This window comes from Lissotriton helveticus, chromosome 6 (assembly GCF_964261635.1).
Source record: "Lissotriton helveticus chromosome 6, aLisHel1.1, whole genome shotgun sequence".
Taxonomy (NCBI): Eukaryota; Metazoa; Chordata; class Amphibia; order Caudata; family Salamandridae; genus Lissotriton; species Lissotriton helveticus.
In genome coordinates, this window is record NC_136067.1 from 1,495,428,663 (window position 1) to 1,495,447,368 (window position 18,706).

At 48.2% G+C, this 18,706-nt stretch overlaps 1 protein-coding gene across 2 annotated transcripts in view; it reads left to right on the top strand.

Moving 5' to 3' along the window:
• The window catches only part of USP34 (ubiquitin specific peptidase 34), a 2,681,755-nt gene that overhangs the window by 1,180,050 nt on the left and 1,482,999 nt on the right, over nt 1-18,706 (top strand). For both annotated transcript variants that reach the window (XM_078649291.1, XM_078649292.1), the window contains exon 40: nt 11,991-12,111. In XM_078649291.1, coding sequence (XP_078505417.1) covers nt 11,991-12,111 — 121 coding nt within the window. The remainder of the gene's footprint in view (nt 1-11,990; nt 12,112-18,706) is intronic.

Genomic DNA, 18,706 nt, shown 5'->3' on the forward strand with positions numbered 1-18,706 from the left:
GGAGCTGGAGTGACACGCACCCAAATGGAGGCCTACTCCAGGGCTCTTCGGGCTTACTTTGAGTCCCCCTCTCTCCCTGGCGCGTGTTTGGGCCCCACAGAGGTGGAGGGTACTCCTGTCAGGCCCTCGTCTGCGGATCCTTCCCCGACCAGGGTTGTGTTCACAGACTCCGGAGCCTAGGTGACGACGTTGGGCCGTGGCCCAGACCGTCCTGGTCGCTCTAGCACACTCCACCAGTCAACGCATAACCCTGTGCGGCTTCCTGCGCGGACGGCGAAAGCGGCGTCAGCGACGCCGAGCTTGGAGCTGTGCTCCACGTCGGACCCAAAGCCGGGCTCACCGTCCAAGCCCACACCCAGCTCTAAGCCTGAGCCCATGTCTGGGACACATCATCCGACGCTGGTCGATGTCGAGGTAGCATCCCTCGTGGAGGCCGTCGACGTCCTGTCCACTCCGACACGGCGCCCACCGGCGCCGCTGTCGACGCATCCATCGCCGCCGGTGCCCATCCTATCATCGGCACCGGCGTCCATGCCTGGGGTTCACCTCCCTCCGGATTCCTCGTTTCTGTCTCCTCAGTGGGGTCGGGCGACACCGGTATCCGCCACAGCCTTTTCGGAGGCTGCTGCTTCCCCTGGTCAGGAGCCACTGTACCTTGCAAGGCATGGCCTTTGGGTCGTTCCCGGGCCACGTTCTTTATGGCAACTGGGAGAATTAGTCTCCAACCGTCTCCTACATATGGCCTCTTGTCCCCTCCTAGGGTAACTACTGAGCTAGGGGCCGCCTATGCGTGGACTATCAACTGGGCAGCTGCTATCCTCAGCCTCCTGTGGTACCCTTCATTCCCGATGCCTTAATGGATCTGCTTCATCTCAAGCTCATTACCTTGGAGCCCTTGCTACCCCTTGCGGGTGCTTTATTAGAGGTCCTGCGTGGTGCATGGGCACAGCCCTCTTCCAGGACCCCGGTTGATCGGGCCATTGCTGGTAGGCACTGTCCTACCCCGGGGGATCCATTTTGCCTATCCCTCCACCCTACTGCTCAGGGCCTGGTAATTCAGGCGGCTTTTGGGTTACATGACTCCTCCATTTTCCCCTTGTGTCCTCTCATTCGGGAATCCAGGTGGCTGGATGCATGTGGAAGACAGCTTTTTGCTTCTTCGAGCACGGCCATCCGCGCTTTAAACTCTACATGCATGTTAGCACGTGCGTGCTCCGCACTCTGGGACTCCGTGGCTAACCTTCTTCCTTCCCTTCCAGAGGAATTGCACTCAGAGGTTCTCCGTCTTGTCCTTCACGGTAAGGAGGTGGCACATTTATCAATCCGCTCCTCCCTAGATATCACAGACTCTATGGGCCGTGCTCTTGCATGGTCGGTGGCTTTGCGCCGCCATGCCTGGATTCGTGACAGTCGAGTCCATGATAATATTCGAGAAAGCCTCCAAGACATGCCGTTTAACGGAATAGATCTTCTTGGGTCCCATGCGGACTCTGCGATTTTCAGGCTTCTGTCAGGGCTACCGTAATTCTGCTGTGTCACTGACTTACTTTCTTCTTGGTTGCAGGTCTTTCTTTACGGCCTGTTTTTTTTAATCAGAAACAGGTTGGTGTCTATGTATCGTCTGCACAGCCGTATGGCTGGTTGGTTTTGTTTTCAGTCCTCTGACTGTCTGTTTTGCCAAGAGGACACCCCCCTTCTTGCCAGGGGTTGACCCTTGCCCTATGTGGGGTATTGGCTGGTGGCAGATGTCTGCATTCGCCTTTGTTCGCTCTGTCAAGTTTTCATTATGGGTATCCCTCTGGGATTCAAATACCACTTTACTGCGTCCCGTAGGGTTGCATCGCTCTGTTGTCTGTGGTGCTTCCACTCCTGGTCTAGGTCTATGCTGTGTGGTATCTACCTCGCATGCCCTGGTATTGTGCTTTTGTCGCATGGTCCGTTCTTTGACCCCAGCCCCTTCTGGGTTGTTGCCAAGGGCCTCTCTGTTATACAATTGTTTTGGTCCTTTGGCTTATTCCCCAGCAGTTTTATTCACATACCAGCTGCTTCCACGCAGGGATTTCTGCGTTCTGCCGGCATTGTTAATGTGGCGGACTGGTGGAGCTGTTTCTCCTTGAACTCCGCTCTTCCTGGCGTCTAGGACCCATGAGTTGGTCCTGAGTACTCCCTTGTTAAGCTTGTCTTTTCTTTTAATGGTCTTGCGAGGGGACTACTCTCTTTTCCGGACTGGAGGCAGACGCTGCTTATAGCCTGAACTAGTTCCACTTTCTCTATAAATGCGGGTACTTTTCAACGTACCCTAGTCCCTGGGTTTGGCCGGGTTTCGGTATCCTCTTGAGGCTGTTTCTGCGCCATGATCTTCCTAATGGCTTGTGCGGTCTTTCCTGCTTGGCCCTGTCCTCTTACTTCACCAGCTCTTCTCTGCCGTTTGTGGCCCGTTGCCGTCTTGCTATTGTGCACATCTCCGCTGTTCCTGTTGTCTTGCTTCCTGGTGCTCTTCTGTTATGGTACTACAGGCACCCTCTGGCCGTGTATGAGCATCCTTCTGGTTGTGTGTGGGCATCTTTTCAATGCTCTCACAAGTCTGGCTGGCGAGGGTCTCAGCAGTACTCTTCCTCTGTGGTATATGCGGGGGTGGTACGCGTTCTCTCCACCATACCACTTACCAGTCTTTTGGGCCCATAGGTTCAGTTCTACTTCTTGCGAGGTGCTGAACTCCCTTTTCACGCCAGTCTCTTTACTGGGTGTGTTTTTGTTCCATATCAGCCCTTGCTGGGCAGGGGTCAGTATCCCTCTGCATTTGTAATCTTCAGGAGCAGGTTCAACAGTGTTTTACGCTGTTTGAGTTGTTTAACTGGGGCTAGCTTAGACTTCTTGTCGACACTGTGGATCGTGCGCATCCTTCGTGCCCCTTTGCTAGTCTTCTTTCGAACCGGCATTTTTTCACTCAAGCACCAGCTTTCTGGCTTGGTGTTTTCCTTCTCTCGTCCCCTCTACATATAGAGGTTTTTGTGTTATTCTGGATGGGCTGTGGTGCCCTAGCCTCCCCTTGATTCTCGCTCTCTTCAGAGCATAGGGGTCTGGTTGTTGGCTGCGCTGTCATTTTTGTCCCCGCTGTGTTCCGCCCTTTGTTTGGCGACACTCTTTTGGTCATGTTATTGACGGCTAGGTTCTCTCTGGGCCTTAGTGGGGTTCAGTCGCAGTCCCGCCTCCTCTAGGGTTATGGCTTTGGTATCTATTCTAAGAAATCTGCGGCTAGACGTCTCTATCAGATGAACAAGTTACTTACCTTCGGTAACAATGTATCTGGTAGACACATAGTCTAGCCGCAAATTCCTTAACGCCTGCCCGTCCTGCGACAACTTTTTCAGGTTGGGCTTCTTGCCTTCGCCTCCCTTTGGGTGGCTTTACTCCTCTGCGGGGTGACGTCTTCTCTTCACTCCGACTCACGAGGCTACATTCTGTTACGTAGCTCTGCTCTACCCATCCTTGTGTTTGGTCGGTAGGCCCATATGCCTTGTGTCCTTTACAACCCTTACCATGGGTTGCCCGATGTGAGTCTAAATCCTTCTACCCCCCGTCCTTCCCTTCTATTTTCTTCAACCGCTTGAGGTCTCTTACCTCCCCTGAACTTTAGTGGTTGCAGTCTATAACAATGCTGCATTCGGTAGGTCCCTTATTGGGATCTGACGTCTCCTTTTGGGTGACGCCTTATGGTAGTTTGCCCTTAATCCTGGGTTCTGGTCTAGTTGTCCTTCACTGTCATATATTGTGGTTGCGGCCTTTCTGTCGGCTGCTGTGACGGTTCACCAAGGAGCTATGGCTCAATGGTAAGTCTTGTGCCTCTGGTGGCACAGGCTCACACAGGCCAAGGGTTCGAATCTTGCCTCTGCTCTTCATCTTCTTCTACCTCTGGGGGAGGTTTTGAACTTAACAATTGTGGTGGTCCCTCCCAGAGTGGTGCTCTGTTCTTTTCCCTCCCTCAGTTTACAATATACGGTGCCTGGCACTGTCTTTCTATGGTGATGTTTCTCACCATACCTTGTTTTTTCTTTTTCTACACACTGTTCCCGTATTTCACAGTTTTTGGTGGTGGCTTTGCGTTCTGACGCTGAAAAGTCTTCTCACGAAAACTGATGTTGGTGCGCCAGGGCGGGGCATATATTGCTCCGCTGACGTCACGTTCATGGATGACAGGGCGGAGCCATACGGCACCGCCCCTGGCGCGCAGAGGTGCTGCTGCACAAGGTTTTTCGGACCAGTCTGACGCCTGGGGAGTATTCTAAGTTAAGGAATCTGCGGCTAGACTATGTCTCCACTGATACATTGTTACCGAAGGTAAGTAACTTGTTCTTCTCGCATAGTTCCTGTTCTCCGCTCCTGCCTTGGTCTGTTTTCTGGCGACTCGAAGCAACTCTTTGTGTTTCAGTGGAACGATGTCCCCATTTAAAACAAGAGAATTCCAGATGAGCCGCTATTGCAGCAGCAAATGTTGTTCACGGACCCACACAAGGTGTGTCTTTGGTTCCTTGGCTTTGGCCATCACTCTGAGTCTTGTGAAAAAAGCACCCATATTCGCACCCAAAAGTGATTCAAGACCAGAAGGCGAAGTTGTACGTTGCTGAACGTAAAAAGAGTCGCAGTTTTCACACAGGTACTGTTTTGTTCCAAGTTGTGTTCCTGGTTATGGGGCTGTTCCAAATTTCAAAATCTCCAGCTACATTGAAATCACAGTCCAAGCGCAACATAAGAAATGGCAGCAGGACATAAGACCATACAGCCGTTCTGATTCCAAACAAAGGGCATGAGGGCATCAAAATTTGAGTCTCATTCCCTCAAGGTCATTCATCACAGAACTGATATCTTGGTTGGTCCAGAAGCTTCCTCAGTTCTCTAGGCCATCTTCAACTCCGCAGAAAATCGAGGCCTTTAAAGAGACATGCTGCAAATCTTTAGTGTGCTACCGTCTGCCTTTAGTGTGCCTTCGGGTTCCCTGGAGCTGCTGGGGCAATCAGTCCAGTTACTGCTGGCAATCCCTCCCCTAGCACTGTTGGCTACCTTGGGATCCTTTATTTGGCCCATAACAACTTCTCAGCAGACTTCCACTCTGGCCAGAGATCCATGCTGTTCCACTCACCCGGACGTGGTTAGTGACTACACTGGCACTGATGAAGTGGTGCTGACATTCATGTGGGACCCCGAGCTGACATCGGCTGGAGTTCGACCGATATCATGCTATGAAATCACTGAAGTGCAAAAAGTTGTCATGCAGCCTAACTATACCGGTGCCTCTGCCATGGCGCAACTACCAGCAAATCGCCTCATTTACTGTGGTGGTTCCCAGGGCAGCTAATGTGCTAGAATTACAGTTTCTCTTCACTGAGACCTTAGGACCTCTTTGCCTCAGACAATGCATGATGGGCAAGTCACTTTGTAGTATAAAACTTGGTCAGTTGATTTATTTCAGATTGCCTTGTCAGGGTGGTCGGTACAGTACCAGCTACATACTTCTCCGTCATGCCTATAGGATTAAGTGGGGGATATGCAGGCTTTGCTGCTGGAGATGCCATTTGATATGTCTTGCCTCTATAGATCGAAGGTGGACTCCTGTTTAAAATGCTTTGTTGATCGTAGGGTTACAAAAGTATTCCTTTGGACTGCTGACCCATGCAAAGCAATGTCCCCATTATTTCTGCAAATATAATGTCTCCTCCAGGAAACAAGCTAGTTGGCAGTGACAGCCTTCCCAACCAATGATGCAAAAGACAACTAAGTACATTTGGGATGCAGATATTGAACCTGCAGATACCATACAGGCTAGCAGGGGCATCAGTTCTGCAACTCCTCTTCTCTTTCTACAGTGGCTGACAACCTGATTTAGTTTGCCTCAGAGGCTCATGGGAAACAGATGGGTTTTGCAGATTGATCAAAAGTCCTGCACCCTACATTCCTCTCCTCTCGCTTACCATTCCTCCTGCACTAGAACGAGTTTTGGAGGAGCATCTGTTTTTCATGCTGCAGGAGGTAGGCCACTTACTCTCTAAATGTGCGCTAGAGTGGGTATCGCATTCAGAGCTAGGCAGGGGTTGTTATTCCTGTGATTTCCTCTGCCCTGAGCCTTCAACTCCTACACTTGCTGGTGTTGGCCAAAAACATGTCTGCTCTGTATCCAGAAGACTGGATAGTATCCTTGGACTTGCAGGACGCTCATTTAAATATACCCATCTTCCGATACCACAAGCATTACCTGCTATTCAAGGTGGGCAAGAAGTACTTTCAATTTGCCATGCTACCTTTTGGCCTCACCTCCAGCCCTTGGGTATTCATGATAGTATCTGATAGTGACATCTAGTCGCAGATTCATTAACTTTTGAATTCTCCCCAGGCGTCCGGTTGGATCCAGAAAGTTTTCAGCGGTACCTTTGCATGCCGGGGGACCGCGCCTTAGGTGTGATGACGTCGACTCCAGTTGTGACGTCCGTGGAGTCATACAAGTCCCTTCTGGCACACAGATGTCAGTTTCTTCTTTTCTGTGCTGCAACGCGGCTCCGGAGAAGCAGTTCCTCAGGCCGTTTTTTCTGTTCTTCTTCTACAGCTTTTTTCGCTTGTGAACAGTGTGCCCTTTTCTATGTCGTCAGGCTTTAAGCCTTGTAAGTCCTGTTCTCAACAAAAGTCGGCTACAGACCCTAATTCCTTTTGTATGTGCTGTTTGGGAGAACACCACGACTTCGAGGATTGCAGTTTCTGTCCGAGACTGAACCCAAAGGCGCTAAAGGATTGCCATATGAAGTTACTGGTTGTGCGCCTGTTGCGGTCCTTGTACATTTCACGGTGTTCCTCTCATACGGAGGTCCATTCACAGGGTCGTTCCAGGAGCCAGAGCCGATCTCGGGCAGAGACATCTAAAGGTAAGCACATCCGTTTGAATACGCGCCACCCGCCAACTTCGCTGCGTGGAGACTGTCTCCCACAGCTCCTCCCTCTCGCCTGTTAAGGAGGACGTTCACGACTCAGCCCATGTCGAGGCGGGGCATCGATGGCTCAGATTAGGGAGTATTCTAACTCTCTACATCTCATCTTTGGGCCCCCATCTTCTCTGGAGTGCCCTCGAGCTCCAAGGAGGTGAGTGGAGCCATGGCTGCGGGTTCGCCCTTGGTGTTGGTTGGGCCATCATTTATTTGCATCAGCACCGGTCGGCATTGGCTGACTCCGCTTTGCGCTGGCTGACTCCACTTCGGTGCCAGTTCACAGCCCTTCGGGGACTCCACTTTTGGCATCCGTTCTTGATCAGCCGACTCTGGCATTGACGTTCGCAATGCCGATCAAAGTCACTACTCCTCCTCCTATCAACGTTGAAATGTTGCCTTCTCAGCGTCATTCGATGTCGGGTGTAGAGTCGTTAGAGCAAACTGAGGGGAATATGGCATTTTCCATTCCTTCTCATGATGAGACATCTGGGAGTCGCCTTGTGGCAGGTGATCCAAGGGAGTCTGGGCCTTTTCAGCCCATTTCTCAGACTATTCCATCACACGCGGAAGAGAGTTGGATATCTGGACTTGTGAGGCTAGTGGACTGGAGTCTTCCCCAGTCTCTGGGCTACTGTCACCTCCTAGTCTCGCTACTGAAACAAGTTCCTCCTTCGTAGATGCTTTGAGGAGAGTGGCTGCAGTTTTCGACTTGTCACTGCCTACGGTGGAGAAGACAACAACCCTATGATTGATGTACTTTATCAAGAACCGTTTGGGGGATTAGCCTGCTCTTCCATACAGTGAGGCCCTGTTTGACATATTGTTGGGCACTTGGGCCAAGCCTAATACAGGGGTCTCAGTGGACCGTGCTATATCTCGCATGAAACCTGCCTGCGCCTGGAGGCACCGTTTATCTCGTCAGGCATCATACCACTTGTTGCCTGGTAGTTCAGGCTGCTAAAGCCTCACAGGATTTGAATTCTTCACTTCAGACTCCATTGACTAGAGAGTTTAGAGATCAGGATGCATGTGGCAAACACATCTTTGCTACGGCTAGTTCTGCATTAAGGTCCACCAACATGTCTTGTGTTCTTGAACGCTTTTCCCATGCTTTGTGGTATTCTTTGCAGACTAGGTTACCATCACTTCTGGATGACCTCCGTTCTGATGTTGAACAGCTGATTAGAGATGGGCAACAGGCGGCCAAGCTGATAATTAGATGTAGCATGGATACTACTGATTCAGTAGGTCGGGCTATGGCATCTTCGATGGCACTATGACATCCTGCATAGATAAGAACTTCAGGTTGTTCAGAGGCTGTACAGGTGGCTTTAGTCCAAATGCCCTTTGACAGCGCCCATCTTTTTGGGGCCCAGGCCAACTCACCATTGAGACTCTTCCATGATAGGCGAAGTGATGCAGAGTATTGATTACTATTTCTCTGTTTTTTCTCTGTCTTTAGTTTTGTCACCATTCTAGGGTAGTATAGATATAGGAAGGTAGGATCTGCTTTCATGTCTATCCCCACGTTTTGCTAGTGTCAATAAGTTTGTTTGACCTAGTCTGACTGGGATCCTGCTAATCACGACTCCAGTCACTTGTAAGTCCCAAGGATATGGTACTAACGTACCCAGGGTATAGGTACAGCAGGGGTCTCCCATTGGTTGCAGCACGTATTGTGCTACCCATGAGAGTCCATGTAAATTGTGACTACTGGCCTGCCATTGCAACCTGTGTGAGTTGGTGCTTACACCTCTCACAACACATAGGTTTCCTATATCTGAGGTCACTACATTTAAAACCTGCAAGTCACCCCTATGGCAGGCTCTTTGGTCCTGAGGGCAGGGTGCTTGGTTATAGGGGTGAGGGTGACCCTGCTTGAACAGGACACCCCTACAAACCCTGGAGTCGATTTTGCAGGCTTTGTAAGTGCGGTCAGCCATTTTAAGACATATAGTGGACATCAGCCATTACGATATGTCTAACTATATAGTGGCTACACCAAACCCAGTCATGTTTGGTGTCAAACATGTTCGAATCAAACCCCAACACGGATTCCAGTGTTGAAAGTATGATCACATTTAATGGGGGGGCTCCCTTGGACTACCCCCCTGTACTCCGGTAACAGCCATTCAGGGTCTGACAGTAAGCTAGTGCTTCTGCCGACCACAGGCATGATTCTGCCCTCCTGATGCTCAGTCAAGCTCGAGCAGGGGAATTTAGAACAATAGATTTCCTGTCACAGTATGGCGTGACCACCTCCCAGACAGGACTTAGTGAATTGGGATAGGGTAGGGGCACTTGCCAGCGCCCCAGACTGCTTTGAAGGGCACATTTGGTACTCTCCTTGCATACTTCAGTTTGAGCCAGTTCAGGGAGCCCTTGGCTCCCGCTCTGGTGTGAAACTGGACAAAAGACATGGGAGTATCCTCCTGACTGTCCAGCCCCTCCTCTAGGATGAACCCCTGAATTGCTGCAATCTGTTCCTTAGGGTACTTAAGGGCTTACTTGTATGTGGGTCCTCAGATTCATGGTGGGACAAGACTCCAGCCTGAAACTATGTCGCCCTTCGACCGCCTGGACACTTGGACTTCGTAGGACTTCAACTGGAACCGAGAGTGCTCCAAGGAAGATGTCTGCTTCTCCTCGTCTTGCTGTTCTTTAAGCCTTCTTCGTCGTCTGTGTATGTGCCTTTGCCAGGTTTTCAACAGACCTGTGGGCATCAAGGACACCCAAAGTAATCTCCCTTGGAGAGGAGGAGTCACTCCCCTGCATCTGAAGGCACAGCATTGAAGCTAACCAGTCTGCTGCTCCTGTCGTCCTTCAGACTTCCTGAGGCTTAGCAACACAGGTGCTGGTTCTGCAACTCCCTCAAGGGCTTACCTGTCCTCTCTGCAATTTTGTTGCCAGTATCCCTCGACTGAACCGCTGGAACCAAACCCCTGTGCACTGCCTCGACTTGCCATTGCCAAGGCTTGTTGACTATCTCCTCCAGAGATCTTCAGGCTCCAAGAAGCTCCAACTTCAAGCAACTCCTGCAGCCAAGGTAGTCACCCTCACCGCTTCCTCTGCACCGTGGTCCTTCTTCATTGGTGAGCTACTCGAGGTCCTCCTGCGAATCCAGTGCCTTCGCCCCGTGGGTCCTCTTGAGGGTCTTCTTTGTCTCTAAGTGGGCACCTCTGCTTGCTTGGGCCCTACTCTGCCTTACCTGCTCGTGGTGAGTCACCTGGACCTTGCTGGTCCCAACACTGCACCTTTTTCGATGCCTAAGTTGGTTATGTCTGCCTAGGGTCGTTGGTGCCCCTGCCAGACACTGACCCCCTGGATCTTGACAAGCGATGTGGCACAGCCTGTGAACGGCTTCTGGTCTTCCACAGCGTACCCTGGTCCACACAGCTGCATCTGCAAGGGAAACATCAACTCTCCTGCCTCTATCGAATTTGTTGTTCATTTGTCTTCCATGCGTCATGCTCACTCCTGAGTGGCATAGACTCTGTCCCCTCAATTTGCAGGTTCTTCTCATCTCTGATCCACCTTTGGGTTCCTCCGTCTCCTTCATCTCCTTCTCCAGAAGCCCTTTTCCTGAAGTCCTACATTGTGGTTGTTTCCAACATCACTTCACACCTATGCACCCGGCTTCCCTGGTGTTGGTGTCCTGGTTACTGGGGTATCAAAGGGTGGGATGCACCTCCAACCTTCCATCTTCCATAGGGTTTCTACTGGATTCACTGGGAAGGGTCCTTCTTCTTTAAAACTGCAACCGCGACTTACCCATTGACTTGTGTTGATCACGCGTTCGTGTTCACGCTCTGCACACGGCTTCCGTGCTTTTGCTGGGGACCTACCTTGGGTGGTTCCTTGAGTCCCCAACACTTCTACGTCTTATGTGTTCCTTCTCAACTTAGGTTGTGGTTCACATTGCACTATTTTAGTATATGGTTTGGTCTCCCCCTGGAGACCACGGTGCATTTGTGCTACTTACGTGTTATATTATCAAAATATTTTGTTGTGAATATATCTCCGGGTAGCAGATATTGCAATGTGTTAGTAAGTGTTTGTAATAAAATACATATTTGTATAACTACACTGAGTGATTCTTTTTTTACTTAACATATACCATAAGATTAAGTACTGGTAAAACAAGCTGCTTTACACTCCTTCTGGACTAAGCCTGAAGGCTGCTCTCCACAGCTACCCCTTTAGATATTTCTAAGGTTGTATAAGACCACTAAAATCACTTTACGGGTTGTGTGGATAAGTGCAAGGTGCTTCACTTACATAAGTGAGCACCATATACGAAGCCAGCTTCTCACCACAAGTTATCCAGACAGTTTTAAAAGATTTTGTTTGCTTTGAGTACTCCCACTTTCCAGCAGGCCCCGCATTAGGAAAGAGGAAATAGCAGAAAATACGATTTGCCTGTAACGATAAATTCACTGGCTGTCGAGTTGCAAAGTCACCTGTGACTCTTCCGAGAATGCCAAAAAGAAGCAGAAGTGATATACACGTGTTATGTGGCCCCTAATAGACGCACATTCAAACAGGGAACTTGCTCGCAGGCCTTTTGATACATTCCCAAAAGAAAGATTTCAAATTTGAGTACTCTGAATTGACGAGAGTGCACATGTGAATCTACAACAGGACAAGCCACAAACTAAGTATTACAAGTAAGTAACTTTTTTCATACTTGTTACACAATTTTGCCAAAAAAGCTGAGATTTCTAGTAAAAAATTATCATTTTTGATTACTTACTGTTTGATTTGCACTTGTTGGTGCCTAATAGTCTAAATCCAGTTAAAAACAAGTGGCATATGTTTCCTTGTACAGTATTTTGTTTAACTCTGACTTTTACTACTGAATCTTTCTGATCAACCTGTTGTGTTAGCCATTTGTTTTTCACAAGTTAAGCAATATGTACCTACAAGTTAATAGCCAGTATTACTCATTATATAACTATACAAACTCTTTGTGTGCGTTCAGAAAAAGAGTAATATCCACTTGTACAATATTTTGTCTTATAGCAGAGACATCTTTGACCCTCAAGATGGAAGTATTGAGGACGATGGGCTCACTGGACTGCTCAGACTGGCTACTAGTGTTATTAAGCACAAACCACCATTTAAATTTTCTCGTGAAGGACAGGTAGGCATGTTAGTTGCTGAAATGCATTTGAGAACTATGTAATTTGAATTGGGGTGTTAATATGCTGGTGACTGGTGATATGATTGAAGCACCCCACCTTAGAAGTTTCTCTGTATTTAAATATATAGTTAATCATCTTGGTTAGATTTAAATGTGTGTTTGAGAAACTAGTATCTGATGGGTATTTCTAACTAAAGATACCTCAAGCAAGCACATTTCACTGCATACATTTAAAAAGTAGCATAAGTCCTTGCAGTTCAATTGCATGTATGCCATCCAAAATGCAATCTCTTAAACAAGATTCATTCAGTGAAGTAATACACCTAGACTACTCCACATGCTTGTGAGACACTAGTTGATAGAATAGGGGAAGCTTGGAAGATGATCTGACAGACCACACCGTTGAGGTGGGGATCCTTTGCCACTGATGTCCCAGGGTCTATTCATCTATGGCACTGCAAACAAGCCAAGTTCAACCACTGCAGAATGACTCTCTGTGATAGCCAGGGCGAGCCGTCACAGGCTGATTTCCATAAGTTAGACCCCTGTCTTAAGTTGCACAGTGGTCGAAAAATGACTGGTTGAAATGCTACACAGAGCAATTGGCAGTAGTTAAGCTATTTGCAAACTTTTCTCACATCACCTTTTGTGCTTGAGATTTGACAACTCTTGATTCCTGGTTGTTGCATGTCCCTTTAAAAAGTTTCACCAATAGCACGTTATTTTGGGTGATAAAGCAATAATTTTAATAAAGCTTTTCTGATCGATACTGCTAACCACAGTTTCCTCACATTGTGAATATTCCCCTGGTGCCAGTCTGGATCTGGAATCTTTAAAACAGTATTCCTGTGTGCCAATAGATGGTGGTTTGCTGCTCAGCACCCATGTCCTGACACTACGGAAATTACAAGCAGAGCCGCATATAAGCGCTCACATGCACACTAATGTCCGTCCTTGTCTTTCAACTCCTTCATACGCTGATCTGAATCTTCTTGTTGGTTTAAAGACCTATTTCTTGTTCAAGAAAAAATACACCAGTGTACAAGGACAAAGTCAAACCCTTAAAACAACAGGGCTCAAACGTGTACGAAATGTCTGTGACCCTCACAGTGTGTGTCTTTGGTGCCTGCTATTAGAGCATGACTGCTGTGATGACTGTGCTCCAATGAATCTGAAGGTCATTCAAACTCAAAAAGCCGAAAGCTGTTGTTAAGCATAAGAAGACTCCATGCCGTGACGGGTTGAAGTAGAATGGAAGGTCACACTCTGGAAGTTTTTCCGGTGTGTTTGAAGTCTTTTGTTAGTCCAAGAAAAACCATAAGTTGAAGCTCTCAGACTTCAAAGAGGGCGCAAGGGTGACAATGTGCCTCCTGTTCTTGCTACCGATCTCCAGCAGGGCTGATTCCGGGTCTTGTCGTGGCACACCCCTAGTTCCTGGGTCCATCAGCAACATCGCAGCAAGTAGAAGTCCCCAGAGAAGCCATTCTGCAAATGTTTGCTCTTTACCAGTTCGCTCTGGCGCTCCTTTGGGCCCAAGCGGTCCGCGGTGGCCTCCATTCGAACTTCCCCGAGGGAATCTGCCCTTGGCGCCGCCTATGCCCCTTGAACCTGCCTCAGTGTAGGAAGCTTTCTTTCTATGTAGTGCACAGAAATGAGGTACACTACGTAGACAACCCTTATTGGTTTACAGGGCTTAAATTATAAATCCCAAATGAATGCTCTCTTTGTGGTAGTGTGGCGAGCAGTTCAGGCTTATCAGAGGTTAGTGTTAAGCATTTGTTTTACACACAGTCAATAAATTAGACACAAGTTAGAAAAATAACAGATTTTTATATAATTTACTCAAGACCAATATATAAACATAACACATCTGTTATATGATTTTAAACTCTGAGATCAATGGAATCAGGTAATTACTTTAGACGTTATAGATTTTTAGAGGTGGAACAGTAGAAAATCACTGCTGTCAGATTTAAGGCATGAACCTTGAACGCCGTGATGTTATCCTATGGGCGAAACATTCACTGCATAGGTGCACTTAAAAACTATTCTCAGTGTAACTCTCCTGTACTTAAGGTGCTTAGAGGCCAAGGTCCAAAGAACCACCAGCAGTTCGGATTTACCTGCCCTAGTGTGTACGGGTGCAGAGATGCTGGTCACAATGGTATCCTCAAACGCCACCTGTTAAAGCCTATACAGAAACCTGTAACAAGAAAAAGGCTGCAAGTGGGGACTTGGGAACAAGTCCAACAGAACCTAAAGGGGAGGGGGGGGGCTCAGCTTTTCTTGGTCTCTGGACCAAGGGAGCAGTGTCCGTTGACTTGGGTTGTGGGGCTCGGGTGCGGAGGTGTTTTGTCCAGTGGATCGCTTGCTTTGGAGGTTCTCACTTCTTGGGTTCAACCTGGTGATGGGGGGAAAACGGAACAGCAGGGCCACTCTCTATGTTGGCCTTGGTGATGCTAACGTCCCTTGTCAGTAGGTCAGTCTTGGCAGGGTTGGTGTCTGGACTGGGCCCTTAAGGCTTGGCTGCTACCAGGGCTCTTGTATGCAGGGTATTGGTGCTTGGTGGCTCCTAGAGGGTCTAGTGACTCGAAACTCTCTGGAGAGAGGAGCCTGATCCCTGTGACCCACTAAGTCTTTCAGCTGGGGTGCAAGTTCCTAGATGGATCCGGTGGTCAGCAGAACGGTGTACCATATAGATGCAGACAGTGACTGCAGGGAAGTGGCTCCTCCTCTTTAAGGGAGATGCTGACTGGTTGGTGAAGTGCTGGCAGCCGTTAAGGCCTTAGGAGGTTGCACAGCTGCTGGACGAATTGGGTTGTAGCAGTTGTCAGAGCATCAGCAGTCAAGTAGTGTGTTGTGCCAAATCCGGGGCTGATCCACAATTTTTGTGTTTTTTTCTCTTCCTGGTCCTCCTCCTTGTCCCGGTAGATACATTTGAGTTTTCCTGGTCCTCCTTCTTGTCCCGGTAGAGACATTTGAGTCCCTGGTGTTATGGGGGTACCTAAATACTGAATTTAGGGGTGTTAAGGGGAGTGTAACGTAGTAGCTAGGGGATACCTATCTCCATGGTTTCTACACCCCCTGTATGACCACTTCATTTTTAGAGTTGGCATAAACCTGACCCAGACTTCCTAGTTCCACTAAAAACAAGGTGGTGGAACCTTTCTATCATTGTTCACTTCAGGTAGCCCACCTTAATAGTGTAATCAGCCTGAGGGTGAACACTCCTTCTGACTAGATAATGTTCTTGCTGTCCTTATGCCAAATGAGCCACAGGGCATGGGGTGGCATCTCCCTTTGAAACCTCTGGCCTTGATATGCTAAAACACAAGCCACCCTGCTAGAGGAGGTGTGAATGCCTTCCCCTTATCAGGCGTTGTTGCTGAAATCAGATTGTGGGCTCTCACCTGCAGGGGGTCAGAAATGTGTCTCTGGTGACAGGCTGCACTTTACCAGTCAGCCAGCACCCTAAGAGATTAGTAGGATACAGGGGGCACCTCTAAGGTGCTCTTTGGGAGCATTGCAGGACAAACTCGATACTGGCATCAGTATGGATTTGTCAAGATGAGTTGTTTGATACCAAACACCATTAATTTCAGTAAAGCCATTGTGTAGCTGGGTAACCCATAATGAAATGTACCCAGTACATATAATTAAGACGGCTTCCTTTCCACTTAAAATGTTGTGGTAATGGAGCCAGAGATCAAGGGGGCATATCTGCTCATGCAGCTATATCCTTACTTATAATATAATGTATATTGCCTTAGGGCTCTTAGGCCTGCTGTAGGGTTGAATTACATATAGTACTTGCTATATGGGCTGGGGCATGGCACACAGGAAATGTGCCATGTTGAGTTTTCAAAATGGTTTGCACCATTTCACAAATCATGCAATGGTAGTCTGCATGCAATTTGTGTGTGTGTCTCTCAGGGTGGCGTAATACATGCTGAAGCCCTTAGGGACCCTCTTTAGTACCAGGGGTACCATTTAATAAGGACTTTCAGGGGTGCTAAAGTCCTTGCCAATTGGTTTAACAATTGAACATGGACCTTGTTTTTAGGGAAAGAGCACTGGGGCCTGGTTAGCAGGGAACCCAGTGCACTTTCAGTCAAAAAGCATCAGTGCGAGGGCCAAATATGGAGGTGACCATGTCAAAAGGAGTCACTTTCTTATACATATAATGAAAGGTTTAGGAATTTCCCCTTCACTGTTCGTTCCCTCCCACCTCTTTGAGTTCTTAAGTCTTGAGGAAGTTGTGGCCGAGCGTTGCGCAGGTGATTGTGGACTTGCCACACTGGCCAAGGAGGATATGGAACGCTATTGTATTCTCTGTCCTTGTGTTCTCCTCTCCTGCTTAGGCACATCTGCTTCGCAGTTCAGGAGGGTAGATTCTGCATCCCAACCTTGAGCGTCTCACCTTCACCAGATTGGAAGGAGCAACTTAAACTCTTGATTTACCTGCAGAGGTGGTAGCTATCATATTATCATTGTGTCATTCCTCCTCATGAATGTTGTCCCTGTTTTGTTATTTAGTGCCCTAAGGAGGTGGTTGATCCTCTTAGCGTGTCTTTCAGACATATGGGCCCAGCAAAGCTTTGCCATTCAGACAGTTAAAAGCTACCTTTCAGTCCTTTTCTTCCTTCCTTTGTTTGCCTGACGAACCATTGTTGTTTCAGTCACCCATCGTAATGAGATTGCTTAAGAGATTGAAATACATATTTCCTCCTTTGCACTTAAGAGTCACAGCGGGACCCTAACTTGGTGCTGCATTTTTAATCGCAGCTCAGTTGAGGAAATGCATATCTGCCCATTGCAGGTGTTGATGGTCAAAACAATGTTTCTGATTGGTGTTACTTCTGCTCTGCAACTGAGCAAGCTGCAAGCTTTAAGTCAGTCCTCCTTTTACTTCTTGTAATCCAGTTTTTAAGGAAAAAGACTAATTTCTTCTAAAAGTGGTAACCCTGTTACACTTGGGTTGGTCTATCAGTGGGTCTACATTTTACCCGCCTCCTCATTCCACCAAGGAGTAGAGAAGGCGCCACCATTTGAATTCTTGTAGGGTCATAAGCTATGTAGCCGGATCTGGTGGCTGAATGGACTAATGCATCTACTGCAGGGGCCTTTGTTCGACCTCATGGTCACAGGTTCAAATCCTGGTGGGTCCACCCAGCCTTTCATTCATCTGAGTTTATTAAAATGAATACCATTGAGTTGGGTAACAATAAACATCTGTTATTCAGCACCAAGATACCCTGTTGGGGCTGAACGTGCGCTTTAAAAATACACATGTTAAGTTTATAAGTTTCGACGTGGACGGAACCTGGGAATACCTGTTAGAGGACCAGTTGTTCATTAGCTATGTTGATGCCAAGAAGGGCAACGTCATTCAAAAGAGAACTATTTCCAAGTGCATCCTGTTGTGTACTAAGATCTGCTGTGCTCTTGCCAAGAAGGCCCCATTTGACCATAGCAAAGCTGCTTCTTCAGTGTTATCCAGGGTGCTCCTATTCTGGACATCTTTTGGTCTGTGATATGGGCTTCAGCCCATGGATTCATCTGACATTTTGATTCTGAAGTCTAAAGGCATGGCCACTTTGCGAAATCCCTACATTAGGCACTCTTTGTTTAATGATTTTCTCAGACCCACCCCCAGCAAAGTTCTACTCTGCTGTGGATTCAAGAAGAAAGGAATCTGCAAGTAGAAGTATCCATCAGAAGAACAAGTTACTTACCTTCGGTAATTATCTTTCTGATAGAGATTTCTACCTGCAGATTCCTCACCTTAAAAAATGTGTTTTGGTTTGAGCAGAGACATTTATCGGCCCGCTAGCACAGGAAGCATCAGGGAAATGCCGCTCAGTGTCGGCGGTGGGCCCGAGGTGGCGTAACATCGGTGTGAGTAGCGTCTCGACCCAAGACTTCTCCAAACATTGTGCTGTACTCTGCGTGCATGGGCGGGTCTGGCTACGGCTGCCAGTGGTGACCTTGACCGGAGGGCACGCGCTGCTATCTCCAACAGGACTGCCGTAGCTGACAACAGGAGAATGCCTCCAAAAATAGCGAGGCAGGCAAAAGAGACTGTTGGACGGAACTCAACCCAGCCACGGGTGGTAAGGCAGGAACTTTCACCAGCGAACCCCAAGATAAACGCTGGTAAGTCCATCGAGGCTCGTATTGTAAAAAAGCAACAAGTCAGTATGGGGACAGGGAAACAGAGGAATCTTTTGGAAAGGGGGCAGGTTGGGGGTAAGAAAACAAGTGCACCGAAGGCTGTAGAAGAAGTAAGGGCAGTCTCTGATGGAATAATACAAATGTTACTCCAGCTCCACCCCAACCGGCCATTACGAACTTTTCCAAAACTAGGGATTGTCTGGTGAATCAGAATCATTTTGTGCCTCCAGATGAAGCAGGCGTCAAGATTGCTGAAATAAATCCCAGTGGAGGCACAGGGGGCAATTCTTTGGATTGCTAGGAGAACCAGGAGGATCAGGAGGAAAATGAAACGCTACACGAAGTGGCAGATAATGTTATATCTTTATTTAATCTACCACGTGTGACGCCAATAGCAACAATGGTTGATCAGGCGGCTTCA